The sequence below is a fragment of the Suillus plorans genome (assembly GCF_016647745.1).
Source record: "Suillus plorans strain S12 chromosome Unknown HD556scaffold_74, whole genome shotgun sequence".
Classification (NCBI taxonomy): domain Eukaryota; kingdom Fungi; phylum Basidiomycota; class Agaricomycetes; order Boletales; family Suillaceae; genus Suillus; species Suillus plorans.
This window is the reverse complement of record NW_024537458.1, coordinates 146,994-172,202: the sequence shown is the minus strand read 5'-3', so window position 1 is coordinate 172,202 and position 25,209 is coordinate 146,994. Positions and strand designations below refer to the sequence as shown.

The 25,209-nt window shown below is 47.6% G+C and overlaps 10 protein-coding genes and 1 non-coding gene across 11 annotated transcripts; 7 read left to right on the top strand and 4 right to left on the bottom strand.

Moving 5' to 3' along the window:
• Positions 1–168: 168 nt before the first annotated feature.
• HD556DRAFT_1407307 (uncharacterized protein) lies at positions 169–8,640 on the bottom strand. Its single transcript, XM_041304040.1, has 42 exons — positions 8,546–8,640; positions 8,089–8,377; positions 7,789–8,040; positions 7,618–7,735; positions 7,298–7,568; positions 7,222–7,244; positions 7,085–7,169; positions 6,832–7,031; positions 6,700–6,783; positions 6,317–6,649; positions 6,014–6,260; positions 5,567–5,965; positions 5,471–5,514; positions 5,238–5,412; positions 5,118–5,189; positions 4,933–5,065; positions 4,508–4,882; positions 4,276–4,461; positions 4,192–4,225; positions 4,029–4,143; positions 3,958–3,975; positions 3,853–3,911; positions 3,570–3,800; positions 3,478–3,519; positions 3,294–3,430; positions 3,072–3,233; positions 2,773–3,020; positions 2,601–2,720; positions 2,427–2,548; positions 2,277–2,373; positions 2,110–2,228; positions 1,933–2,054; positions 1,782–1,878; positions 1,710–1,731; positions 1,589–1,661; positions 1,388–1,541; positions 1,128–1,337; positions 911–1,073; positions 748–821; positions 682–690; positions 542–623; positions 169–485 (listed from the first exon to the last, which is right to left on the bottom strand). Exons 2-42 carry the CDS (start codon positions 8,343–8,345, stop codon positions 478–480), a joined length of 5,772 nt encoding a protein of 1,923 aa, XP_041155176.1. The 5' UTR covers positions 8,346–8,377; positions 8,546–8,640; the 3' UTR covers positions 169–477.
• Positions 8,641–8,674: 34 nt separating this feature from the next.
• HD556DRAFT_1407298 (chalcone-flavanone isomerase-domain-containing protein) lies at positions 8,675–10,098 on the top strand. The gene is made up of 5 exons (XM_041304039.1): positions 8,675–8,933; positions 8,989–9,155; positions 9,210–9,282; positions 9,341–9,666; positions 9,718–10,098. Exons 1-5 carry the CDS (start codon positions 8,726–8,728, stop codon positions 9,760–9,762), a joined length of 819 nt encoding a protein of 272 aa, XP_041155175.1. The 5' UTR covers positions 8,675–8,725; the 3' UTR covers positions 9,763–10,098.
• On the top strand, positions 9,842–9,914 carry HD556DRAFT_t107. The gene has a single exon. It is a non-coding gene; the product is annotated as a tRNA-Thr (tRNA).
• A 296-nt stretch (positions 10,099–10,394) lies between the features above and the next one.
• On the bottom strand, positions 10,395–11,709 carry HD556DRAFT_1312448 (nucleotide cyclase; the record flags this gene model as incomplete). The annotated part of the gene is made up of 2 exons (XM_041300657.1): positions 10,395–11,595; positions 11,648–11,709. The coding sequence occupies 2 exons, from the start codon at positions 11,707–11,709 to the stop codon at positions 10,395–10,397; spliced, it is 1,263 nt and encodes a 420-aa protein (XP_041155174.1).
• Positions 11,710–12,783: 1,074 nt separating this feature from the next.
• On the top strand, positions 12,784–13,612 carry HD556DRAFT_1407292 (histone H3). The gene is made up of 4 exons (XM_041304038.1): positions 12,784–12,978; positions 13,028–13,080; positions 13,141–13,290; positions 13,345–13,612. Exons 1-4 carry the CDS (start codon positions 12,939–12,941, stop codon positions 13,513–13,515), a joined length of 414 nt encoding a protein of 137 aa, XP_041155173.1. The 5' UTR covers positions 12,784–12,938; the 3' UTR covers positions 13,516–13,612.
• A 194-nt stretch (positions 13,613–13,806) lies between these two features.
• HD556DRAFT_1407290 (TIM21-domain-containing protein) lies at positions 13,807–15,376 on the top strand. The gene is made up of 5 exons (XM_041304037.1): positions 13,807–14,125; positions 14,199–14,359; positions 14,412–14,921; positions 14,971–15,019; positions 15,077–15,376. The coding sequence occupies exons 1-5, from the start codon at positions 13,819–13,821 to the stop codon at positions 15,166–15,168; spliced, it is 1,119 nt and encodes a 372-aa protein (XP_041155172.1). The 5' UTR covers positions 13,807–13,818; the 3' UTR covers positions 15,169–15,376.
• HD556DRAFT_1407277 (ATPase, V1 complex, subunit F) lies at positions 15,077–15,915 on the bottom strand. The gene is made up of 4 exons (XM_041304036.1): positions 15,835–15,915; positions 15,575–15,790; positions 15,431–15,518; positions 15,077–15,375 (listed from the first exon to the last, which is right to left on the bottom strand). The coding sequence occupies exons 1-4, from the start codon at positions 15,889–15,891 to the stop codon at positions 15,323–15,325; spliced, it is 414 nt and encodes a 137-aa protein (XP_041155171.1). The 5' UTR covers positions 15,892–15,915; the 3' UTR covers positions 15,077–15,322.
• A 35-nt stretch (positions 15,916–15,950) lies between these two features.
• HD556DRAFT_1407274 (SGT1-domain-containing protein) lies at positions 15,951–19,398 on the top strand. Its single transcript, XM_041304035.1, has 10 exons — positions 15,951–16,366; positions 16,419–16,506; positions 16,579–16,820; positions 16,874–17,015; positions 17,068–17,247; positions 17,305–17,388; positions 17,441–17,604; positions 17,653–17,964; positions 18,016–18,590; positions 18,641–19,398. Exons 1-10 carry the CDS (start codon positions 16,038–16,040, stop codon positions 19,183–19,185), a joined length of 2,661 nt encoding a protein of 886 aa, XP_041155170.1. The 5' UTR covers positions 15,951–16,037; the 3' UTR covers positions 19,186–19,398.
• HD556DRAFT_934355 (clathrin adaptor complex small chain-domain-containing protein) lies at positions 19,345–20,514 on the top strand. Its single transcript, XM_041312070.1, has 6 exons — positions 19,345–19,524; positions 19,578–19,849; positions 19,899–19,970; positions 20,030–20,105; positions 20,181–20,393; positions 20,444–20,514. The coding sequence occupies exons 1-5, from the start codon at positions 19,503–19,505 to the stop codon at positions 20,327–20,329; spliced, it is 591 nt and encodes a 196-aa protein (XP_041155169.1). The 5' UTR covers positions 19,345–19,502; the 3' UTR covers positions 20,330–20,393; positions 20,444–20,514.
• Positions 20,515–20,620: 106 nt separating this feature from the next.
• On the bottom strand, positions 20,621–21,800 carry HD556DRAFT_1434289 (MED6-domain-containing protein; the record flags this gene model as incomplete). The annotated part of the gene is made up of 6 exons (XM_041305308.1): positions 20,621–20,649; positions 20,718–21,192; positions 21,252–21,334; positions 21,383–21,474; positions 21,531–21,673; positions 21,729–21,800. The coding sequence occupies 6 exons, from the start codon at positions 21,798–21,800 to the stop codon at positions 20,621–20,623; spliced, it is 894 nt and encodes a 297-aa protein (XP_041155168.1).
• Positions 21,801–23,002: 1,202 nt separating this feature from the next.
• On the top strand, positions 23,003–25,193 carry HD556DRAFT_1448363 (natural resistance-associated macrophage protein-domain-containing protein; the record flags this gene model as incomplete). Its single annotated transcript, XM_041307414.1, has 9 exons — positions 23,003–23,172; positions 23,227–23,314; positions 23,387–23,423; positions 23,474–23,763; positions 23,815–23,941; positions 23,993–24,317; positions 24,367–24,467; positions 24,518–24,630; positions 24,687–25,193. 9 exons carry the CDS (start codon positions 23,003–23,005, stop codon positions 25,191–25,193), a joined length of 1,758 nt encoding a protein of 585 aa, XP_041155167.1.
• Positions 25,194–25,209: the final 16 nt, after the last annotated feature.

Below are 25,209 nucleotides of genomic sequence, written 5' to 3'. Positions count from 1 at the left end.
GGTCATCGATCATACCGTCAGCCGACTTGGCATATTTTCAAGGCACCAATTCAAATGACCGGAACACGTGCAACACACGCGCTGATGGGCCGTCGCCAGGAGTTACGCATACTGGCCCATTATGTGGTTCCGAGCCGATGAATTACGAGCCGACAACCCTTGAAACTTCTTTTTTTTCGATGAGCTGCGATGAAGCTATATCTGATGGTACACAAAGCCTTGCGCCTGTTCGGCAGGAGCATTCAGGCGGGAGTAGAGGACACTGCCGATACTGAATTGGCCAAACCATCGCAGACATGGGCGGAATTAATCATCGATAGCACAAACATTCTTGGAAGAAGAACTGATACTTAAAATCGAACATCAAGTATGTGCCCTAATTTATACATAGTCGATACGGCGATGTAATACGAACATCCTGCTGATGCCTGAGTCCTGACGGAGGCGCGGATCGATTCCAATCTATGAAACATTTATCTAGGCGTCTGTAGATATGGCCGTTGATTAGCCAAAGCCCCAATAACAGACGCAATCAACCCACAATATGAAGTACCAACGAGCATCGTAGAGAGGCTCTGCAATTGATCTTCGTCAAAGGCTAGTTGATCTTTGTGCCAAGTATCCTGTAAAATCAATGGTAAGGCGCGACAAAGATTGCCATTGATCGCGGAAGCAATTTACCTGGTGAGTCTAGATAGAAATAATGCTCGTGAGGTCAAATCAGTATACAATAGGAAAGGAACTTACTTTCTTGAACTCAGAAGCACAGTGACGAATCGTCGTCGAGATCGGCGGCGGATCTGTTGCGTGTCTCGCCAGGACTGTATTGACGAAGATGATCGAAAATAGTAAGAGAGTTATAGCGAGCGGACATGAGTTTCAGACAAGAAAGTTCACAACATCCACTGACCTTCTGTAAGGGACGGCATCCACGGCTCGACAGAGTACGGGAAACTCTCAATAAGGGCACATAGACCAAGGATAGCGGAATGTAACTTCCTAAGCGACTCTCCATAGTCATGGTGTGTGCGCGAGGGGAGCTTTACGCTGCGCGCTAATGATATGAAACGATTCTGAATCGAACGGAGCTTATTCAGTGGAAATTTACGGAGGCTATCATCACACACCTTCAGTGGAATTATATTCTGCCGCTGTGAGCATCTTACAACTCCAGCCAGGGTCTTCGACGACATTTCTCGAACTTCGACGTTCTCATCTGATAAACAATCGAGTAATACATCCATGATTTTGAGTACGCCGTTAGATGAAATCGTCAAGAGGTTCCGATAGAAGAAGACGACCAAGGCAGGCAATGCATGCAATCGAATTCGCCACGACTAGAAAAATTCCAGATAAATACTTTATTTATTTAGGTAAATGAATATACCTCAGATGATTGAATGGCCGAAACCAGGTTCTCCAGGACGATGTGCGTAAGCGAAGGCGGCAGATGACCCGAGGAAAACACACGAAGCACAGCGCTACTGTACTTTTGAAGTTCCGGATTGTCGCTCAATTCTGACATGCTCAAGAGTTCAGGTCTAAATATATTTTTAGCAAAATACAGTAAAATGAATGGATCACAAACAGCAGAGCCATGGCATGAGGACGAACAAGACAAGCTTCAGGGCTATGAAGAGACACCCATAACCAGAGCAGCACTGTCAGGTCTCAGTTTAAACTTCAGATGAAAAAATTGCGAAGCCTACTGGTCAAGCCGACTTTGTCATACTGAAGATGAACGTAAGAAAGAGAATTCCGGTAAATGTATTATTACCCACCCGGGACTGTGAAACTCTAGGTGGAGAAAATCGTTCATCCTTCCATTTTGGCAGATTATCGATGATCGATTGTACGTGATAAGAGAAAAACCCTTGTCTGAAAAGGAATAGAAACTGAGTGCCATATCGGAGACTACTTGAGGGGAAATACCTGATTCGGAGTGGATCTGGACTGTCTGCGCATGCCGCGAGGAGAGCATCTACAGAGGGATATGCTGGTCTCCATTGGTACTTGGCTATCAGACACAGGGCATTGGATATCGAAGTCCTTATCTGCATCAAAAGATATGAGACACACGGATGTGGCATATCCGTATCAAGCAAATACCTCCGCATAGTTGGAGTCCGTGTTGTCGAAGAAAATCGAAGCATATTTCTCAGATACGCCATTGAACCGGACACCGACAGAATCAATAAATACAACGATAACATTAAGAGCCTTCGTCACTGCAAGACAATGAGCACAACAGGACTGATGACAAGAAACAAACTTGCTGGAAAACGCAGAGTCACCCTGAAAGTCAAGATGGAGGGATAATATCCAATCTACCAAAGGCTGGAAGCGACGTGGGTCGAGGTTCAGTAAGGTATGCTTTGGGGCGGTCAATGAGTGACGTTTCTCGATACAACTGCGAAGAAATATACCTCTAGGAATGAAGTCCAGTATGAAATAGTGTCTGGCTTTGCCTGAGTGAAAATCACGTTGAAGCGCGGCGTGAGCCAAGACCAGAGTTCCTCTCGCGTTTGCTTGGGCCAGTGTTTGGACCCTATGATGAAGCCATCAGATGTAAATACGATGGTATAGAACAGGAAGAATACCGCGCAATAGTCCAGTCAATATCTCAGCCGCAGCCGCCTGCTTGAACTTATCCGCATCGATCATTAATGGCTCGACAATTGGAAGAATTAAATGCATGTGTTCGCCGTTGAACAACTTCGCTGCAGTAGGGTCAGCAAGGAATTCATGGATGGAAAAGTGAACGACGAGGACCTAGAGTAATCATGAAAATCACATTCTCTGCGTGAAGATGCGGTGAGCCAGATGCCTTGCTGGACTCTTGGCTCCACAATGTTGCGAGCTGAGTAAAATATCCTTTTCCAATACAGCTACGCATGGCTTGTAAGCACTGTCTTGACGCCAAGTCCCATGACACTGAGTTAGTCAGATTCACAGGATAGCATTTGATGGTCTTCGTCCAAGCCAAAAAGCCAGTGTCTAGCAGGTCGACATAAAAGCCGCTAATAAAGCGCATGAGCAACAAATTCTGCGCGATAAATAACTCAACTCACTCGACTTCATTAATGGGTTGGTATAGTTGCTCAAGGAAAGCAGGTGGGTTGTTGATGGAAATAGTCCTCGCGAAGGGGCTCTGCCATTTGCAGAGCCAGAGCTCATCATCAGTTTTGGCGTATGCTCGTATCTTCATGAGAACGGCGGTCTTCACGATTGCCCTGTAAAAAAACAAATAATTAAATGAATCGACGTGATGCATGTTTGATGAAAGCACGTACTGCTCAGCACTAGCCCTTATTCCTGATTGTGGACTAAGTGTTTGTTCCATGAAGAAGCGAACCAATTCCGGAGGAGCCACTGCGTCGCGTCTGAGGAAGCCCATCAGAAACTTCATGGCCATGTGTACATATCTCCACTAAAGCCTTGCTTAGATTTGTCGGACGACAATGAGGAACGACGTACATGGGTAGTAGGCCGACAGGCAATCTCGAGAATAGAGCGGACCTACCACAAAATATCAATATCAATGTACGCATCGACAGCGTGATACGCACAGTCTTGTCGCTCTCCTCCAAGCATCGCTTAGCACGCTTAGCAGCACATTCCACCGCTACCTTTGTTAGCTGGCTATCAATGATAGCAGGCGAGAACTCTTCTTCAAGAGTGCGAATAGAGGATTCAATCCCAGGAGTAGGGGCTGTGTACGAAGAAGTCCTTATGACTTCTTCACCGAGGTGTATTAGACACTCCGTGGAGAAAGTGGTAACAAGCTTCTGTATCGAAGGCTATGGTGACGTTAGACGGGTTTCAGAGCAATAGATTGCGACTTGCACTCACTTTCTCTTCGTGCTGGCACTCTAGCAAAGCAACCAGGTATTGCCGTCGTAGCGGTGGCTCTGCGCGGGATTAGAATTGATTAGACTTACTATTGCTGGAACATACCGGACATGGTCAGCGCGGCTTTTGCGGATATCAAATCAGATCATGCTGAAAGACGCAGTAAAGCCACACACCAGTGCCTTTATTACCAAGGACGTACAAAGCACCCTTGACCCTATCAGGATCATTGCCTTTCGACAGCGCGTTGAAGATAGATGGCAAGATGTATCTTGTTGCGCGGACATAGGACTGGATCGAGGTCACCGTACAGTCAAACCAGAATATAGTTGTACTCACACCACATGCGCTGTGCAGCACATTCTGAGCGAGGCTGAAAAATTGGTTATGACAAAGAACGAATGATGTCATCAAGGAACTCACCGTCGCACTCGCGTGTATGGTGACAAACAGAGCTCCACAAGGTCTTCCTTCAGTAACGTGTCGTCCAGGGACGATCTTCGGCGATACAAAGCGTGTATATAGAGCCGGCCACAGTGGTAGACTTGTGCTCTTTTTACCCACGCAATTCGCGAGTTCTCTTTTTGCCTTGCCGACACTCGGTTTACCCTGATTTACATCAGATGAGGACAAGCTTTGCATTTGGACGACTCACTCTCTCGACTGTGCAAAATTCTTTTGCAATGTGATAAAGTCTGCCCGACTCATCCCGTAATCCAAAAAGTAAGTGTCGATGGCCTTCACGACGGCGACGACAGCATCCAAATGATCTTCACCTCCTTGGATTTGGCGCAAGGCAACTGCGGCCAAGTGGGTGACATTGCCAAAACGTATGCGATGCTGCAAGGCTTGTTGGTAACGAGGATCGTTGAGATCAGTGAGAATAAATCCAGCTTTGACGTCAAGATGATCGACAATAAGTTCTTCCAGTTCTATTTCTGGATCGAGGCATGGGTGCACTACGTCTTTAGGTCCTTCCTTCAGGAATGACGGTAGGCCGCTCCAGATAGACCTCACAAACAAGAGGTACCTGTGAAAACTATGTTAATGGAGTGCTATATTCTCCGTGTTGCAACTTGCCTGCAAAAGTCATTCCTAACGACTTCATCCCAATGTTGAGTAGACCGCGCCAATGTCTCTATCTTATCGAGTGCAGGAGCTGCTACGCGATCCAAAATGTCCAGGATGAATTGCACTTCCTCAGTACTTGGAACTTGATGTTCCATGGTCAGCAGTTGCGTCAAGCACATTGATATTATGCTCACTGTGCCATTTCACCTTTACATCCTTTGCCTCGTACAGGCGACCCCATTGAGTGTTGTGCGACTCGTTAAACTCTGGATAACAATTAGTTGCGTAAACGGAGTGGTGTCAACGTGACCGACCAGGCTGATTCCATACGTCTTCATTCACGAAGCGGTTGTCAGATGGATAGACACCAGACAGCGCGTGCATCACTCTAGTGACAATCGCAGCAGTGCCCGTGTACCCACGTTCATTCTTCGTTTTATTCAACAGTAACGATAAAAGGTTGATGATATCTTCCTTGTGCTTGAGGAGCTAGAGTTGAAAATACATTCGGGAACTCAAAAATGCTACGGAATGAGATCGCACTCACAGCATGTGCACCGTACGCAAGACACCCGCGCAATATCGACATATCTGTTAAGACAATCGTTTAGATGCCCAACGAAGAATAAGCTAAGCCACTCACTCCAGTGCAGCGTTGTGTCAGATGGAACAAGATCGTGTGTTGATGTTGTTCTAATGCTGGAAGCTCCGTACTTGAGCTCCTCTTGTATGCGTGAGATACACGACGGCAAAAACTTATCCAACGTCTTCTGGGGTTGGGCGCGTGCCAGGCATGCTACAAGCTGCCCGAACGCTCGGATAGCGTTAGACTTCGCGTTTGTCGCAGCGTAGTCGAAAACAAGATTCAACACGAGATCGAATAGTTGGTCTGAGAGGTGCAAGGTGACCACGTCAAGCATGCTCTTGATCGACTTCAAAACTGTCTCTTCCGTTTTTCCGCCGGTAGTCTTCTTCTTCCCACCTTCCTCAGGGAGATTCTCGTATAAAGCTAGAACTCTACGAAAGAGGGATGTCACCCAGTCTACTGGGGAGTGAGTCGCTGTCCTTCACTGAAAGGAAACAATCACACCTGCGAAGCCTGCCGTGCTCTCCCGGACAAGAGTCCTCTCTTCTCGCTTGCTCAGTGAAACAAATGGGCTCATTTCGACACCTTCAGGGATGTGGGTGTCCTCGGTATCGACCTCCATCAGCTCCTCGCCTGGCGCATCTCCAGACAACGTGAAACCAGAGTGGTGCATGGAGAGATCTCCGACCTTCACATGCTGCATGGTGCTGACGATGAATAAAGTAGCACAGACAGTCTTGTTGGGGTCGTTCTAAACACCACGTGATGAGTAACAAGTGCACACCATGGGGATGTAAAGTATCTTACCAGATCAATGCCAGGAAGGCAGAGTTCGAGAAGAGGAAGTAAGTGCTTTTGTCCCGGCCTCCATATCATCTCTGAGACAAGCGGAAGTGAAATGCCGGACAACATCTTCAACACTGCGGTGGTGCGGTGGGTCTCATTTACCACTTCCAGACCACCGTAGGCACGCTCAAGGAGCTCAGGCATGATGAGCGTCGGCTCAAGCAATGCCATAGTGCGCAGTGCACCTTGTGCCATACTAATAGAAAAGGAATCCTTGGAAAACATGGCAAGGAACGCAGGCGTGCGTAAAACATCGACGAACGCTCGCCGGAGAGAAGGAGTGAGACGGTGTGCCTAAATTGTGCACGTGAGTTTACTGCAACGAGCTCTGGTGCCATACGTACCACGGGAGTTTTGCACGAAGGCTGCTGTTCTTCAAGCCATCTGTCGGCAAACTCGACGGTAAGACGTTGCAGCAAATTCGTGAGCTAGCGGGAATATTAGCAGAAGTCCACCTATATCAGTACGATACGTACTGTGAACGTCCAGTGGCCGGAGTTTGATGGATGAAAGAAGGATTCTGTGCTTGTAATCAGTTTGTCTAACGAGTCAAGCGCCTTCGAACCGGCCAAGTATCCCATCGGCTGGCTGTTGGGAGACCCAGGAGTGGATGCGGAATCTCCGCGTATTGGACCATCGAGGGCCATTGAGTATACAAATAGTTTAGCCAGGAAACCTGCAGAATTCAGAATTACTCTAATGTGGCACAGAAGATCTGAAGACACTGACTGATCCTACTAATTGTTTTCTTGACCTTGGAACCTTGGCGTGCCGCGGTAGCATCTGCCTGAACAGCTGTAGCAGCGACATTCTGCTAGAATTGAGTTGTATATTACTGTGTGAAGGGAGAAAAAGAAATGACTCACGCTCGAATTGCCCACAGGGACATCTATTGTAACAAGAAGTCAGCGGGTCTTGACCAAGTGTACTAAAAAAACCTACATAGCGACTCGATCCCTTTACTAATAAGCATCAACCACTCTTCTTGTGTCCAGATACCGATATCTTTCCATGCGGCACCTCCTTCCTCTCCCGCAAGTCCTTCCTTACCAGCGACATGTTCCTCCGCGAGGATTCCGGCGAATTCGAGAAACCTATCGTCCATGATGTGCGAATTGAAAGCTTCCCAGATCCTGAATATCACTGGAAGGTAGATATGTGTGTGGGTTGGCGGAAGGAACGATGTGAGCACGGGAATCATCGTCAGAGTAGTCTGGGTAGCATTAGTCTGAGTCATCAATCCCAAGAGATCTAGGACTTACATCGGGCGTGAGGATAGGCAAGAATGTCTCGAGCATATCGGGAATATCAGTCGCAGGGAAATAGCGCTTACAGCTCTCCGCGACATATAGCAATATATTGTTTAAGTTACGATTTCCCCTGCACGCATTGGATTGAACATTGGCATATGGACATGGTTGTTGTGTACTTACTGAAATTCTGCGAGGCGGCTCTTGGGGAACAGCTCTTTGTACAATACATCCCATAGGGGTTTCCAGGGGAGTTGGAGGTCAGTGGCCTCAAGTTTGCGTTTAACAGTCTTGGATCCCAAGAGACGGTACAACATATCTGCCCAGCTACGGATGACCCGTACCTCTATGCCAGGCAGAAGGCATAATTCGTAATAGAAGCGGACCAATGCGGCGCGGGTGGAGGTCGTCATGGGATAGCGCATCTGCAGCCAGCTGGAAGCGGGGGTGAGTGATTTTAGATTGTGTATAAGAATGACATACCATTGCAGGATTGCATCCCAGGTGGTGAGGACCAACCAATTCTTGGATTTAGCGCAGACTATCAACTTTCCAACTATGTACTCAAGCTTAGCTTGCATGACATCGATGGACTCGCACTCGTAAGGGATGGAATCAATATAAGTCTGGAGAGTAGCCTTTTGCTTCTCGTATGCTGAGCGATCAGAGACGAGTTCCGCGGCAATATCATCGGAGGGTGACTCGAGGACGTCCATGGACGTACTATCTTCTTCGTCCATGTAAACGGAAAAACCACCTGAAGAAAACTCTTCTGCAAACTCGCCAATGAGATCACTGATATCAAGTGACATAAAGGAAGACGCTGATTATGATAGAAAGCAGTTATGAGAGAATTTAAAGATATGAAGTCAGTTCCCGCGGTAGAGCGATATCTGAAGGATAGAAGTACTGAAAGAAACGGAATTGATTGAGAACGTACGTGTTTTTATATTGGGGATGGATTTCCAGCTGACGCGTCGTCTATCTGCGGATTTGACTTGTTTAGGAGGATTGCGTCGTCTCCCGGATGAGAACACAAGTATTACTCACTCCGTAAACGCCTGACGCTAATACTCCCACGTGGTTCTCCCGGCGGTCCTTCTCTAGGCACAACCTCCATATGTCTCAATTTTTGCGACCGCTGGCAATTTTCAGCTCCTCATGGTCTCGTTCATGTATAACAAGAACTTCCAAACAGTCTAGGTCATTCGTGAAACCGTTACTATGGGGTGCTACTGTTTCCATACTTTCAGCCGCATATGCGGTACAGAGCACAACCACTGTCCATCTGGATGCCGAGCCATCCCTGCCCGACTCCGAATTCGAGAGTATGTTTCACCGCATGACTGGGCTACTAGTCCGAGAACTTAAAACTTCATATAGTTGATCCCGCAACATCAATTGCTTTCCCCAAGACCCTTCGTATACCCTCAAAGTTCCCTTTGCCTCAGTTCTCACTCGTTGGCGTTGGGGTGAGAACTGTGTCATTCCTTGGCATAAAGGTGTACTCTGTTGGTTTTTATGCCGACCTTGCTAATCCAAACCTGAATGTAACATTACTCCTCCGCCCTCTTGCATACTTATTCCTGATAGATACTCGATAGATTCCCATGACTGCAACTCCTGAAGAAAAAATCGAGCACATTGTCCGCAATACCGCTTGCGCCATCCGAATAGGCAAGTCCCTACTGTACTGAGCACACGCCGTGGTTACTCTGAACTTCACTCTGCTCAGTACCCACTCGCGGCACATCTTACTCACATCTCCGTGATGGCTTCATGCGCGCTCTCACTGCGCGTATGCAGCTCGCACATACACGTGCTACAATCACTCCGGCAGAGGAACCTGCAGCCCAGTCTTCTTTGAGGACATTGAAATCCCTTTTCCCGACTACATCAATGTCAAAGGGCAAACCATTTGACATTGTACTCCTTGCGCCGTTGCGCAGCCCACCCCGCCCACGTACTCTGATACTTAAAGATATGGGTTCGGTGGAAAATGATTGGGTAGCAGAGGAATTCGTCCTGGCATATTTCGAAGGTAATGGGATTAGCCCTCCAGTAAGTTTCTTCCTCTGTATTCCATGATCTGGTTGACAAATTCTTGCACAGTTGAAGAAAGCTGTTACAGAGCGTATGCAAACGTTTGGAAAGTAGCAATAACTCTAGTTTACTGAAGACATACCCACATGCAAATGGTGACAATAATGTCACTTGCTATTAGCCCGACATCGCATCCCGTTTAGCTCAGTTGGTAGAGCGCGTCACTAGTAATGACGAGGTCAGTCGTTCAAATCGGCTAATGGGAAAATTAGTAAGTTGGTAATTTTTAAAACCTCTATGATGGCCAGAAAGTCGGATTCCACTCGAGTTCGCCGGGGATCTGGTTAGCCATAACGACGGGAATGGAACTACCGCTGGATGTACTAAATAGCTTATTGAATCATTATCTGGTGTATGCCCGATGCCTGTAGTTATGAATGTTTGTAATGCATAATACTTACTAACTGAGCGAAACCTTTTCATGAATAGATGACTTCAATATGCTGCCAGGAAGAAACTCTTCAGTGCTACGCAACAAGCGAGGGCATCAACGATACCCTGATGTGTTTATCTGAACATCTTATTTAATCTTTATCACTTGTTTATACAAAACCGTTTGCCGGGCGCTAGAGGCCAGTGTCACAACGCTTGACAATATACAATCTTGTTCCTGACAAAAGAGCACAAATACGATTATCAGAGCGCTATGGAAATGGACAGGTCTAGTAGGTAGGGAGATGCAAAGCTCATCTCTCCAGACACGCATCATCGGATAGACTTTGGTCACAGATAACTTGTGCAGCGGTGCCATTGGTATAAGAATCTGCTGGTGATCCGGGGCTGGATAATGACGGGAACGTGCTCGGATTCAACCCAGACTCGACTAACCGTTGACGTCCTAGGAGGGCTGCAGGGTAGACAAGGGAAGCCATCTCCGGAATTTCCAGTCCCTTCAATTTGATTTCACCGACAGGGAGAAAAACCGTCTGCAGTTGCCGGATTTCCTCGATAGCCCGAGCTGCCTGAGGTTTCGAGGCTAGACCGCAATCGAACAAACTCGCATTGACTTCGCGAACAACATCGGCGCTGCACATGATTTGTCCACCCAACGCACTGGCACTGATACGGGCGCATCGGTTGACCATAGACCCAAGATAATCCATGCGGCAAGTGATAGGATCTAGTTCGCACGCTGGGGTTCCAGAGTGGATGCCCATACGGACGGAAAGGCCGCGTGCAAGAAGGTTTCCGTGTTCATCGTAGACCTCTTTGCCTTCTTCACAATCTAGTATTTCTTGAGGCCAGGGTACGTGAAGAAGTTGAATCTGGGCAGTAACACACCACCATACCGCGGCAAGGGTTGTTGGAAAGGCGCACATAAATGAGTCGCCTTCTGTCTTGACCATGTAGCCACCGCAATATAGAAGATGTTGTAAGAGAAGATTGTTGTGCAAATGTATCGCTGTCGACATGGCAGGATTCTTGTCCCACAGTTGGGTTGAATTCCGTATGTCTGTGAATACCAAACATACATGTCCTGTGGGCGGTGGCACCTCCCTTTCCAAGCGAGCAATAGTCTGAACCAGAGAAACCTTCGCTTTCCCAGATACAGCAGATGGCGCCTTGTCCTTTTGGTGAGCTCTGAAATCAGGCATGAGCGTAGCCAGGGATGCATTCTTTCCAGTGGCATCGGCGATACCATGCAACATTCCATTCGCATCTATCCGAGAAGCTCGAGCACGATGTTGGGCAGTCTTTTCGGGATCATCGTGGGTAGAAGGGGCCACAAGATCTATCGCATCAGGAACAGGACAATGAGGCAGCCAAGAAAGGTTGGACAGCACTCTTCTGCCTTCATTCCCTCCGTGCAGTTCACGATTGTTCTGCAGAAAATCCAATTTTTGGTTTCCGAAGATGTCGAGGGACGTTAAGTCACAGTTGAAATTGCTGCGGTAGCCATGAAAAAATAACTCGTATATGTTCTAAAAGTTGAACATACCAATTTGCAAATCCCCAACGATGACCGTACCTTGACGAGCAGAGGCTTGCAGTGGAATGCATAGTGATTTGGATGGTGATTGGTAATTTGGATGGTGATTTGGATTTGGATAATGCTTTTTCACCAGTGTATGAACGGCAAAAGTGGAGGAGCCCGCCATTATATAGGCGTGGCGGCATTCTCGGATGTGATGGATAACGGATGTTTCGGAACTTTCGTCACATGATACATACCGAGGAGTCGAGTGTTTACCTCTGTTGAATCGTGAAGCTGCTGACTAAGCTAATACGCTAGTGCAGCTTCAAAGAGCTTGACTTCAGATCCAACGATTCCGAGATCCTTGGGTCCTTCATTTGAGTGGCATAGGAGTGTTTCTCAACTGCAATGTCCAGTATGATACATCGAACAGTCAAAATGGGGTGTAAATTGTCGCTGAACGTGTCGAGCCGCGCACATACGATGTACCAGCTGCATTATTTGGCAGCCCACGATCCACTATTATGCTTGATCCCAACTTTCCCATAGATTATTCTTGGAAGGCACCTCAGGTGTGAGCTTTTAGTGAGCAACCGAGAAGTTCATCACCTCGCCGGGCGTAGCAGAAGTCAGCCGAGCTAGAAAGCGCTTCGCAAATGAGCCTGATGATGGCTCCCCAAACAAGAAAAGAAGCAGCGAACATGGATTTACTGCAAGAGTAGCCTGAGTGCAAGGGTAGATGGGGCATGAAATATCATGAAGGAAGGGGTTGAGCATGTTCGTGATTTCTTTGGAAGGAGAAAGATTCACCTTGCGTTTCATTGCTTAGGAATGCTTTGCAACACTACAGTTACTACTGGTCAACGGTGGTATCCAATATCACGCTGGAGTCTGGACGCCATGAATATTATTGTATCTTCTGATCAGAGTAAAAGATGTGATTGTTATGATTATTCATACCTTTTTAGTTCGTTTTTTTATAACGCGATCTTCGTAGTCGGTAATTGTAATTGACATTCGAATATCTGCCTGTTATTCTGGTCCTACGCCAAATTATGTTAATAAATGAACGCATGAATTTTTATTTGGCTATCTACGCAACTTGAAGCTTGAGTGTCCACAGAAATCACGTGGGTAAGCGCGACGCGCTTGTGGCTAAATATAACCCTCATCATCATTGTTGATTGATCCACTGGCAGGTGCACGTGCCGAAATGGATTGATATATAAGAAGGAATCGCGTTTAGTTTGTGGCTTGCGGACAACATCCATCTTCACTATCAACTTACCTCAAGTTTCAACCTCCAAATTTTTCAATGGCCCGTACCAAGCAGACCGCCCGCAAGTCAACTGGAGGTAGGAACATTTGATCGTATCCAAACTTCATCTTAACTGTGTTGAACAGGCAAAGCCCCCCGTAAACAATTGGCATCCAAGGCAGCTCGCAAGACCGCCGCTGTCAGTCGACCCTTCCACGCTTTCCACCACGCCTGACTCACCAATTCGATCCTTTGACAGGTCCCCGCTGGAGGTGTCAAGAAGCCTCATCGCTTCCGCCCCGGTACCGTTGCGCTCCGTGAAATTCGTCGTTATCAGAAGTCTACGGAGCTCCTCATCCGCAAGCTCCCATTCCAACGTCTTGTGCGTGAGATCGCACAGGATTTCAAGGTTAGCACCGTCTTCCTGAATCTATATTATTTGTATGGTAACCGAGCCATCCAGACCGATCTCCGCTTCCAATCCTCTGCTGTTATGGCACTCCAAGAAGCCGCCGAGGCTTACCTCGTCTCGTTGTTTGAAGATACGAATCTCGCAGCTATTCATGCCAAACGTGTCACCATTCAGCCTAAAGACCTCGCGCTTGCTAGACGCCTACGTGGAGAGCGATCATAAGTTAGTGACTGAATAATAATTTTAGAGTGTTGTATTTGTCTTGTATTGAATCGGGTTCTGAGCTTCTGTATGAATGATACTTTTCTTCTGCCCAAGATTATTTCTTTCAATCCCAGACGCCTGTGAGAAATATGGGTGGTGCAGACCGGTATCAGCATGCACATGCATGTCGGGCGTCCACGACAATATTTCGAGTTATATAGCTTGTCCATGTCAGCCCTCGGTCAAAATTAGGCGGTGACCGATCGCCGGCTATTTTTGGGTAATGCACTTTCGGATGCAATCCAGAACGTTAACCTTACCATGACCTCCATGGCGAGGCTTGCACGTCAAGTCAATACGCTTTGCACTCGTTCGCGGCCATCGACCAACATCTTATTTTCACATCGTCACCGTCACCAAATCTATGCATTTGGATTATGTCGCAGGTCATTTGTGACTCACCAAGACGCTGCCTCTTCATTACTTTCTTCTGCGCTTGACCAGAAACAGCGCGGGACGCGTCCGAACCGAGAGGACTCAGTAGGGCCGTTTGCGCTTGGAATATCTCAAGGATCTCTCAAGGGAAAGAAAGTAAAACAATGGTCCGAGCTGAGCACCGGTGGGAAGGGTGCGCATGAATTCTCACATTTTCTTACAGATCCATCATGATGGACTGTGATTGATCCTGTTTATTTACACAGTGATTCGAACAACACAGCGTACTTCGAACCTTGCCGTTATTCTTTTGGGTGCCGGGCTTTCTGCCGTGCTCATATATGCCCTTACATCGGAGTTGTTCTCAAGGAACTCGCCTACCGTCCTTTTTAATGATGCCTGCGACCGCATTAATGCATCTCCTCGGGTATGTCCTAAGAGTTTGAGTTTAAATTAATATTTGATTTTGATATGTACAGGTTGCAAAATACCTACGAGCACCTCTTATATTCCACAATAACCCGCCCTCCTCCACACGACCGAGGCACAGGCATAGGCATGTTTCATCTCAGGTCGCGGTAGATTCTTCAGGGCGAGAACACATGCTCCTCAACTTCTACGTACAAGGGTCGTCCTCCGCTAAATCAACTCAGCAAGCTGATGAAGAAGCGGGCCCTTCATACATTGAGTCCCTCAGCTCCCTGACTCTAGATGAAACCATAGGCCTTGCGAAGGAGAAACTCGAGTCGATTGGACAATCTGCAAAACGTGCATTCAGATACTTGAGTGGCGATGCCACTCCATTGCCCGCACCTCACCCGCAACTGTCGACTAATGATAGACAGGAGAACGAAAGAAAACAGGAGAAGGGCATGTGGAGCGTTGCTGGGCTGTTCTCAGGTTTGAAGGGACGGAGAAGTGTAGCTGAAGGTGCAGGAGACTCAGGCGTTCCGTGGACAGAGGGAGAAGTTCATGCGGATCTTGTCCGGGTATGTAAACCTCCAAAGAATTCTTCGTAAATCTTCATGTGAAACACAGAACGACGACGGCTACTTCGTCTTCCGGTACCTCCTGATCGACATACCACGTATGCCACTTCGTTGATCACTATCATCTTCCACTGATGCCAACGCTTCGACTTTAGATTCCGAAACCCGGAATCCAGTGAGGGTATTCGTTGAACGAGCACCAGGTGTCCGGGAGAATGAGCCCATCATGCGGTTCACTTCGGCATGAATTGCTACACCCTAATACTCAATTCGAAGGTAGGGGAGAAGAACATCCATTCTCTAGGCATAGTAGACTCTGCTTGCCATGTACATCTGTATTATATGGTACACATGGACATTCAACCCTAGCGATGTGAGTAGTGTAACAAGGCATACACTCTCTACTCGCCGAAAAGCTTCTGAACGCGCTTCAATACCGAATCTTTCGAAGGGTCTGCGTTGTCATGTTAGTACAGGGTATGTGGAGACTGGGCGTGTCCTGTGCTCACCGTATGGATGATCCTTGGAGGGTATCTCGAGCAACGTAGGGAATGCTTCTTGGTAGCGGTCTACTGTCGGTCGTATCTTCTCTGCTATCTAAAAGTACGCGTCACATTCAGGTCAAAGATACGATCTGGGAGGTTTGATCTCACATGCTGGTTGATGAGGACAATTGCAATATCCTTCCGTTGGGTGAACTCCTGGAACGCAGCTTCGATCCCCGATATTTGTGTTTCTGGACTCGTTCGTGAGTGTGAGATGATGTAGAATACGCCAAAGACCTCACTAGAATCTACGACGAGGAAGTTCTTCCTCTGGTGCTCGTTGATGTGGCCGACGCCTGCAAGAAGCAGTCCCGTTATCGAGTCCTGGCAATGTGAATCTCAATGTTAACTAGCAGAAGTAAACGTACCTCATCTCCTATGACAGCGATGAGATTTCTGTCCTTGAAGGCCGTGGTCGACGCCATTGGTGTTCTGTGAACCAAGAAAGGAAATGAGTCGGGGGACTTTTGCTGACAAACACAGTCCTCAACGATCTTCAGTGAGCTCCCCTAATCAGTAATTGGATCCATAAAATAAACGACAGTCTTTAACAAGTGTTTTTCAATAATCTATGGCGATGGACATCTTCAACCGCCCACCTTCGATCTCAGAGGACACAATTCAGTATACTCTTTATCCCCCTCCAGCACTAGGAGAAAAATCATCTGCAACGACACTCGCAGTATGCGTAGAAGCATATGTCTCCGAGCTTTTGCCAAATTTTATCTGGCACAGAGACCCTTTCGAGGTAAAAGTCGCGAAAGACATCGATTCCGCTGCAGCTTCGGATAACAAGTGGATGCTTGAAGGGCGTATGCGCGTCGGGGACTCAGTCGATGACGAGTGGTGCGTTGTCTGGATCCTACGGGAGGTCAGCAAGAAGTGGGATTTTGCTATTAGGTCAGATCTTGATCTCGGCGCGACTTATCTCGGGACTAACAGTGCGTATTAGCGTAATGGATTCTGACGGGGAGTTTCTCCTCATTGAGGCAGCCGAAACCCTGCCTTCATGGGTCAAACCGTCCAACTCCGAGAATAGGGTGCGCCCTCTTCCCGTACTTTAGATGGTAAGACAGTTTGCTGAATTTGTTCTTGGTCCTCTTACATCATAGGTCTGGATATACAGTGGAATTTTACACCTGATACCTCTCCAACACGTATCTGCTCCAAGTAAACCAAAACGAAGACGCAGATTCCCTGGGTCTAAAGACAGTGATGACGAAGGTGACATTGTTGGCGATGACCTTGAAGAATATTTGGCCATCGATGACGCACTGAAGCTGGTCCGCGATGCAACTGTCGAAACACGTGCACCTCGTACAGTTGAGAATATGGTATGGCAGCGTATTTCTGGGTAGGAAATTTTTTGGATTGTGCGCGACGAACTATTCATGATCTTCGGGAAAGTTATCCTGCAGCAGCCAAAAGCCACGTGCATACCACCAAAGCGTACCTTCCGCTTGACATTGCTCGCACTTTATCCGTAGACCCTTCGTTGGTACAAAAGCCCGTTGAGACATTTTACACGCGTGATGCCGTCCAACTACGAGTCAGTATATTTGACTCTCCGCGACATCGTTATTCTGATGAGAATTCTGCAGGCTGCCCATCGCATGACACGGTTCCCTCCTCACTCTGCCGTGCTTACCACAGTCAAGTTGACAAGACCAGCATATGCTCAACTTGTTGGACAAAAATTCTTCCCTCCAAAGATATTTGGTCATTTCAAGGAGCGCGAGGGTAGCGACGTCTGGCGTTGGAGGGACATAGGTATGAAGCTGGCAAGTCAAGACATTCGCTATTCTGGAACATGTCCATTGACAAAGATACTATGACAGGCTTGCGGTTTCGAAATGATCTACCAAGAGTCGAAGAGTCGTACTGGTATCGCAAGTAAGACTAGTGAGGTGCTCGAATCATCGGTATGTACGCCTGACTTAGCCCTCCGTTGTCATACTAATCGCGTGCCCTTAGGCAGAAGCACGTAAAGAAGCACTTCGCCGATCATCCGACTATCAGGCCTACATCACAAATTTGCTCTCAACCGGCTACTTCCGGGGTGAAGTCGAAGACTCGCAGCTTTGGAATGAACTGGAAAATAAAGCCGCTGATGCGTTCATTCAGGTTCGGCAGGAGGAGTGGGTCATTCGATTTCACTTTTGACCTTGAAGCTGATGTCTTACCAGCGACGCTACACGTCCTTCATTCGCAGCGCTGTTCAATTCAGCATTGTCAATCGCCCCGCAACACCTCACTGAGATGCCTGATGAGGCTGAAGACTCGGATGACTGGATGAACGTGGACGCAGCCAACTTTGATGATATGCTGGAGCGGACACGTTCTCAATCGCAGTCTCAAGAGATGGAAGTTGATTCCACATCTGATCGGGCAGAGCAAAGGATAGCTAAGGAACAAGCAAACAAACTGCAGGACCTTGCAGCCAAGGTGCAGAAGTTTGTTGAAGGAGAGGGTGATGTAGAGGGTGCTAGGTTTGAAGAGTAAGCTTCCACACACCAGAGCCTTCCAGAGACTAAGTCTTCTGTTTCTAGTGAGGCTTTCTCAGACGACGATGACGGCGGAGATGATGCAGACGAAGAAGATGAAGAGAATTTCAGTGATGAGAAATTTTCAGACTCGGACGATGAAGATGAGCTAGTTGCCGACGAAGCTGCACGCCAAGAAGCAATGGCGAAGCTTGTGCCTGCCCTTTCAGAGGCCGAGTATGGACAAATGCCCGCTTCATTCAACACTCAACGTGTCTCCAAAGTTACTATCGAGACTGAAACAGTCGAGGAGAACGATCCAGCTATCACACAATTTTCGGCTGCTGAACCCGCTTTGGAAATTACGTCGCCAGCTCGCACTCGGTTTATACGGCCACCCATTCTGCCGCGTGACAAGTACGAGGGTGTAGATTCTGATGATGAATCATCTAGCTCTGATCCGCTTGCTGGTGGAGATGAAGAAGATGTAGAGTCAGAGGAGGACCGCCCGCAGGTTGTCGGCGACGTCGAAGTTGACATGGACGAGGAAGAAGCAGAGTTCCTAGAGTTTTCAAGGCAAGCTTTGGGCATATCTGACCAACAGTGGGGAGACATCATCAAGGAAAGGAAAGGACGAGGAGGTAATTACTAATTGATCTGCCGAAGATCTTGCTAATGAGCACTTTTACAGCCTTTGTTCCCACCAGCATCATGGTGGAGAACACAACATCTACCTCAACAAGATCATCGACCAATAAATCTGAATCTTCCGCGCCACCAGCACAGGGACGGCAACCTGTCCCTGGCCCGAGGCCGAATGTGAATCCGAATCTGGATTCCTTTGAGGCTGTCATGCAAGCTATGGATGCCGAACTGAACCAGTCTCGCCAGACAACCCTGAAAAAGAAGAAAGGGAAGGGGAGGGTTCCGACCCTCCCTACAGGCGACCCTGAAATCTCCGGCAAAGACATTTCCAAATCGAAGTCCATGGATGAAGACGGTGAGGAGGATCTAGACGTCGAAGCTCAAATGGAGGCTGAGCTCAAAGCCATGCTCGAATACGGAGGCGTAGATATGGAGGAACCTGACTCTGGCGAAGAAGAGGTACCGATGGACTACAACCTTATCAAGAATTTCTTGGAAAGCTTCAAGAGTCAAGCGGGTCTTTCTGGACCTGTGGGAAATCTTGCAGGTCGCTTGCAGCCAGGGTGGACATTTCCAAGGGATGATTCATGATTTATTGTGCCACCCACACGCGGGCTGTTGGGAACTGAGACAGAGAAATCTATGGAAATGTCAATGATGTCTTATCGTTGTAACGGCGACAGAGCGAAATGAGCGCCTGTCTATTCTTTGTACTTTGTGAGAAAAACCAGTACTGGGTCTCTACTGTGTACTGTGTAGCTGTGCAGTAGCGTTCTTGTTGCCAATCTAATCTAATCTAGAACTGAACTAGAACAATAGTCAACCCCTAGTAAACTACGAACCGGAAGTTGTCGTGGACCGCTGCTTTTCTGCTGTATTCCGAGTAAGAGGATCACGCAACAGTCACCATGATCCATGCTGTGCTCATCTGTTAGTGAGATCTCTGGTCGTGTCGTTCTGCACTGACATATTCTGCTTTGCAGTCAACACATCCGGGATTCCAAGGCTGACCAAGTTTTACACACCCCTCCATCAGTCTTCTCAGACATTGATACAGAAAATATTCTCTCTCATATCCATCCGGCCTGCAGGACTCTGCAACTTTCTAGATGCACCGGAGCTCGAGGCGTTTCTTGGCCCCAAGGATGGTTCAGACGAGAGATGGCGCGTTGTCTACCGAAACTACGCCACTCTGTACTTTGTCTTCGTCGTCGATGGTGCAGAAAGTGAACTGGGCATACTAGACTTGATACAGGTGAATGTCGCTTTCGTAGTCGTGCCCATGTTGTGACGAACTATTCTAGGTTTTTGTGGAAGGGCTCGATAGGCACTTTGAGAATGTCTGTGAATTGGACTTGGTGTTTCATTTCGACGAAGTAAGTTTTATGTGCTTTTTACGAATGCGCTCTGATGACTGATGGTTGTGGATGCGCAGGCGCATCACATTCTTGCAGAAATCATACAAGGCGGTCTTGTCTTGGAGACCAATGGAGATGAAATCAGTAACTCAGGTCTGTAATTTTTCCATTTGAAACGATCATGTACAAGCTTAATCTGGCATTCTGATATTAATGAATACTTTGCAGTGAAGCTAGCTTCGAAGGCCAGAAGGAACTCATTTGCATCATCAAATCCTTTGTCTCTAGGCAGCGGACCCGGGGGTCCGCGAAGCGGATCTCTGCAGACTCCACTAGGATGGTTGACTGATAGGCTGGCAGGTGTCGCCACTCGATAAGCTGCTAGGAATAAGTCTCATGTATAGTTCGGCGATGTTAGTTGTACAGTGTTAAATAAAGATAGTAGGTTTTCACAACCCCCAATTCAACTACAACACCAATTGTAGCTCCAGGTCCCAATCTGTCCTATTCTTGCTAAAAGAACCATGGTATGATGAGGCGTAGCGGTAATGAAGCCCGCAAAGCTCCGAGAGGAATGATATTCGACGTCAATACTCACGTCAAATGCCAGTCGTCTGCATGGAGATGTGGCACAGGGACTGCGACTGGTTTGTAGAGGTCGGAGGCCATCAACTTGCTCCGACAGCCAACAAGGTGCCTAATTTATCACATAACATTCGCTTATGAATGCGCGAGCAACAACACCGATTTCGATTAAACACATACGCTTTTTCTTCTTTTTACCAGCACCAGGCGCACCCTTCGGTGGAAGTGTGTCTTGGGGTGTGGGACCGCTGGCTGGGGTCGCCGCTCTGGTCGCCGTAGGTGCAGGTGTGGCTGAGGAACGTATCCCCAGCGACTCAGGGGGAACACTATCTCCATCTCTGACAGAAGCAGAGGAAGAAAAGGATATTTTTGAATGAAACGCAGTAGACCTCATTGCGTTATACATCAACATATTGTTCTGTTGCTTTTTTGGTCCACTGGCCATTAAAGTGGGTTTCTGACTTTCTGACTGTGACGTGGAGATCTCCGCCTCGCTTGCAGCAGTCGCAGAATCCTCTCCACCCCATTTTTTGGTAGTGTCATCGGACATGGCCTGCTCCGTGATCGGCCAGATAAATCCTGTGCGAGGGGTGTAGTCAGGTCGATTGATGCGCAGTATGTCTAAAGAAGACTGCAGAGCGTATAGGGAAGTAAGCTACAAGAAGATAAGCCGAAATGAGTATGGTGTAGGAGTGGCAATCTGTGGGAACATACCAAACGGTTGGAGAGAACGCCATAGACATCCGGCGAGCGATAGATTCGATTGTTCATGATAAAATAAGCAGCAAGAGGGCGAACTAGTGCCATGCTTAAATTTAGGAGTTACGGGGCAAACTCCAACGTACCTTCCTCAGGGGATGATCGTTCTCTTTTGTGGATAATAAATAGCGAAGGTGGCTGAGCATGCACAAGAGCAAACTCGATGCCGGTGAAACGTCTATAAATTGCACGGCAAGATATGCAAAGGGAACTCTGAATGTCAATGAAACTCACTTAAGTTCTTCCGACTCGTTTAATATGGGCACACCCGTGTGCATGGTCTGCATGCGCAAAACTTGATTATTGCTCTGCTTGTCATAGAACATTGACGTGGCAAAATAATCAAACACGTTCTCTGAAGTGAGAGGACCATTCGCCTGATGTGTTTACTTGTAAGCATCCTGACACCTTTGTGGCGTTCGAATCGAATACCTGGATCCATTCGTGCCAGATGAAAAACCTGTGACTGTAATCGTCTGAGGGATGAAGATCGTTGAAGTCCATCACGACCTGTGAGCTGAGTGCCGCAGATAGGGAGAACTTTCTGGTCTAGGGACGCGTTACGTTCTGATAGCTTCAATTAGCGGTAAACATTACCCGCAGTAATGGTGGTAGTGTTAAGGCCGCCACGGCCCGTTAACTAAGTTTGCCCAGGAGCGTGAGAAATGTTAATAATGAAACTGGTATCAACGAGAGTCTTGGTGGTCCCCGGCCTAGTCCGGCTAGCCCGTCTGTCCTAGCACCCCCAAACCCTGCACTGCTAGCAAGCTACCGTGTGTTTAACCTGGGGCATGACCGGTCGACCACCGTGACTGCGATGCCCGCTTTCTTGTAAACATTCTGCACTGCCAACACGCGCTACGACCATTAGTGCATTGATTCAGAGAAGAGATGTCATAACGAAGTTCGGAGGGACCTGGCAAGGATGTGCCGCTTTTCCACCCTCCAATCAGCAATCTGGCATCAAGCAATCACCGAGCCCACCTCTCAATGGACAAAAATTGGACATAAAAATAAAAAAAAGTAATCACCGTCGATTCACCGACTGCTAAATCCTTTCCCATCCTAATTGTGCTCTGGGTCTGTATTACTCAAGTTGGTGTTGCAGATGCTATGTGAGCTGCAGAATATATGTGGCTTATCATCTATACCACTTGACAGTATTTTGCCATTTATGGTGAAAGTGCGCATGCAAGCTTGACCATTATAACACTACAAAATGATCAAGATTTAACATATTCACTGCTTGCACAGACTGGATGGACACCCGGCCGGACTTTCGAGACTTCCAAAACAATGGGATCTGAAACTGGGGTCATAAGGTACTTCCCCAGAGGAAATGCTCTATGCACGCGGTCTGACAGTGTGAGACTCCGTGACTCCAAGGCGCCTGGGAGACGCCGAGGCACACCCTAAAATCCTGCTTGCATCGGTTCCCGTTATCCGATAAGTCTTCTTCATCAACAGGACCCCACTCCATGTTCCGAGTACTAAATAAACAATCTAGACTTTCCTTGAAAGCGTTTATTCTTAGCGTCTGTGAAGTGTGCAAGATTGCATCGAATCTGATATGTTTGATAAACGAGCCGAGCCGAAAACCGACCACACTAGAAGGCTGATTTATCAGTGGTCTTTCAAATCGTGCCAAGGTTATAGTATAAGTACTAGCCGTCTTCTCCCAGTTATCTCCCCCAAGAAGCTCTAGGATGCATTCAAACACCTCATCACCATCATTACATGATGATTCCTCTGCGCAGACGTTGCAACAGGGGTTGCGAAATAAGATGTCTGTCAGTTCTGCATTGAAGGCCGTGGTGCACCACTTCAAAAGACATGTGGGCGTCGGTATCATATGTGCAGTCGGTTATTTCGATCCGTACGCCATATCATTACTTGTGATGCATACGTCGTATATCTGATTTCCATCAAGCGGTAATTGGAGCGTCGATATTCAAGCAGGCGTTAGCTTTGGGTATCGACCTATGCTATTCGTTATTTTACTCGCTGGAATCATTGCAGTCATTTTGCAGGCATGTCGATGATATATATCTAATGCTATCCGTGCAACCTCTAATGCCACCACACCACAGGTGTTGGCAGCTAGACTCGGCTGTGTAACTGGTCTAGGTGAGATATTTTTCATCTCGCTGTTGCGTCTTCTTATACGACGTTTCTAGATTTGGCTCATCATTGTAGACTACTTCTCAATGACCATCCAAAGCACCCACGGTTGGTCCGGCGACTTGTGCTGTATCCTCTCTATGCCCTATGCGAAATAGCCATCATCAGCACGGATCTTGCAGAATTACTTGGTTCGGCCATCGGTATCTGCCTGCTTTTTCCAAAAGTCCCCCTGTGGTCCGCCGTGCTCATTACTGGTGTCGACGTTTTTATCTTCCTCATCGTAGGCGACCCCTCGCGAACAGGACGTCCAGTGCGATTTTTTGAGCTGGTAATCATATTATTGGTTTGTCCTGATACTAATCTAAAATCAATCAGTTGCTGATTCGAATTTAAGGTTGCAATGGTCTTCATATGTTTCATCTTGCTACTAGTCAAGGTCCACCCAGACTGGCCACAGGTGTTTTTGGGCTTCGTGCCATCTTCGGGTCTTTTTCAGTCACAGCCCAACGCAATCTATGCAGGTATGTCCCATATTTGACAGTAGTCCAGAGATGACGAACAAAATAATGTAGCCATTGGAATTATTGGTGCCACGGTCATGCCCCATGCGCTGTTTCTGGGCTCGAACCTTGCAACCCAGGATCGTGTTTCAGACCCACCAAAGCCACTTCCGACACCTGCAGACGCAAGGCGGCTGTCATTTTCTCAAAGATTTAAACAGTTTTGGAGGAGTATTTTATATTTTTCACGATCAGAACGTGACACCGGGAAAGACTATACCTCTCGACATGGGTTTCGTCAGAACAACTCGTTAGAATTTATTCGCGCTCATATTAGCCACGGAACCGTCGATCTCGTATTCAGTCTATTGGGACTTGCGGTGCCAATCAACTCGGCGTACGTCCTCCTCCACCTATGCTTTCGTGACTTGACGTAGAAGATTCAGGATATTGATTTTGGCCGCTGCCATGTTCTACTCGTCCGACTACAACGCCTCAATCGGACTGGAAAACATGCATACCTTGATGCAACAAACGCTTGGGTCAGGTAAGCGGGGATGCTCATATTACGACAATACTGGACTCACTATTAAATAGCCGCAGCAGTAATCTTTGCACTCGCCCTGGTCTGCTCGGGCCAAACTGCCAGCATTACGGCGACGCTTGCAGGACAGATTGTCTCCGAAGGATTTATATCGTGGAACATCTCTGTATGCACAATTCATTTCGATAGCTTCATCTTCGCCTTAACGCCCGTTCTTCACAGCCATTTATCCGCCGTCTTCTCACACGCCTGATCAGTCTAATACCCTCTATGATCGTGGCTATTTCATCTGGGGGGGCAGGAATTAACGCTCTCCTCATTGCATCACAAGTCGCCCTGTCAGTTGTCCTCCCCTTCGTCGCATTCCCCCTCATCTACCTCACGTCGTCAAAAACGGTGATGTCTGTCAGAACGCCGAAAGTGATCCAAGAAAAACTTGTCAAGACTCCGCCGATAACTTCCACGCACGCAAAATTCCCTGTTTCTGACGCACTGTCTACCCACCGGGTGGGCACTAGCATTACAGTTGTTGAGCGAAACATTGAAGGTCGTGATGATTCAATGAAACATTCGTCAATACAGGCATACGAAACACAGGAAACCCAGGAATACAGTGTTGTCGACTTCAGCAACGGATATATCGTTACATGGCTTTCATGGATCATCTGGGTGGTGATATTTGCTGCCAACGTTTATGCTATTGTGATGCTTGGATTAGGACAAACGTGACGAATAGCAAACTTCC

Excerpts from the sequence above, each read along its gene's own strand:
- HD556DRAFT_1407307 (XM_041304040.1), bottom strand. The coding sequence starts at position 8,345 with ATGGACGAAGAAGATAGTACGTCCATGGACGTCCTCGAGTCACCCTCC. Across the intron at positions 5,066-5,117 it reads TGTAAAGGTGAAATGGCACA|TTCCAAGTACTGAGGAAGTG; the intron begins GTGAGCATAATA and ends TGGAACATCAAG. Across the intron at positions 2,721-2,772 it reads GATTTTCATGATTACTCTAG|CGAAGTTGTTCAACGGCGAA; the intron begins GTCCTCGTCGTT and ends ACCCTACTGCAG.
- HD556DRAFT_1407298 (XM_041304039.1), top strand. The coding sequence starts at position 8,726 with ATGTCTCAATTTTTGCGACCGCTGGCAATTTTCAGCTCCTCATGGTCT. Across the intron at positions 8,934-8,988 it reads GCCCGACTCCGAATTCGAGA|TTGATCCCGCAACATCAATT; the intron begins GTATGTTTCACC and ends AACTTCATATAG. Across the intron at positions 9,667-9,717 it reads GTAATGGGATTAGCCCTCCA|TTGAAGAAAGCTGTTACAGA; the intron begins GTAAGTTTCTTC and ends ATTCTTGCACAG.
- HD556DRAFT_1407292 (XM_041304038.1), top strand. The coding sequence starts at position 12,939 with ATGGCCCGTACCAAGCAGACCGCCCGCAAGTCAACTGGAG. Across the intron at positions 12,979-13,027 it reads CGCCCGCAAGTCAACTGGAG|GCAAAGCCCCCCGTAAACAA; the intron begins GTAGGAACATTT and ends TGTGTTGAACAG. Across the intron at positions 13,291-13,344 it reads AGATCGCACAGGATTTCAAG|ACCGATCTCCGCTTCCAATC; the intron begins GTTAGCACCGTC and ends CGAGCCATCCAG.
- HD556DRAFT_1407290 (XM_041304037.1), top strand. The coding sequence starts at position 13,819 with ATGACCTCCATGGCGAGGCTTGCACGTCAAGTCAATACGCTTTGCACT. Across the intron at positions 14,126-14,198 it reads GCTGAGCACCGGTGGGAAGG|TGATTCGAACAACACAGCGT; the intron begins GTGCGCATGAAT and ends TTATTTACACAG. Across the intron at positions 15,020-15,076 it reads CCTCCTGATCGACATACCAC|ATTCCGAAACCCGGAATCCA; the intron begins GTATGCCACTTC and ends CTTCGACTTTAG.
- HD556DRAFT_1407277 (XM_041304036.1), bottom strand. The coding sequence starts at position 15,891 with ATGGCGTCGACCACGGCCTTCAAGGACAGAAATCTCATCGCTGTCATA. Across the intron at positions 15,519-15,574 it reads TTGTCCTCATCAACCAGCAT|ATAGCAGAGAAGATACGACC; the intron begins GTGAGATCAAAC and ends GCGTACTTTTAG. Across the intron at positions 15,376-15,430 it reads CTCCAAGGATCATCCATACG|ACCCTTCGAAAGATTCGGTA; the intron begins GTGAGCACAGGA and ends ATGACAACGCAG.
- HD556DRAFT_1407274 (XM_041304035.1), top strand. The coding sequence starts at position 16,038 with ATGGCGATGGACATCTTCAACCGCCCACCTTCGATCTCAGAGGACACA. Across the intron at positions 16,507-16,578 it reads CGTCCAACTCCGAGAATAGG|GTCTGGATATACAGTGGAAT; the intron begins GTGCGCCCTCTT and ends CTTACATCATAG. Across the intron at positions 17,389-17,440 it reads GTGAGGTGCTCGAATCATCG|GCAGAAGCACGTAAAGAAGC; the intron begins GTATGTACGCCT and ends GCGTGCCCTTAG.
- HD556DRAFT_934355 (XM_041312070.1), top strand. The coding sequence starts at position 19,503 with ATGATCCATGCTGTGCTCATCT. Across the intron at positions 19,525-19,577 it reads GATCCATGCTGTGCTCATCT|TCAACACATCCGGGATTCCA; the intron begins GTTAGTGAGATC and ends TCTGCTTTGCAG. Across the intron at positions 19,971-20,029 it reads TGGTGTTTCATTTCGACGAA|GCGCATCACATTCTTGCAGA; the intron begins GTAAGTTTTATG and ends GTGGATGCGCAG.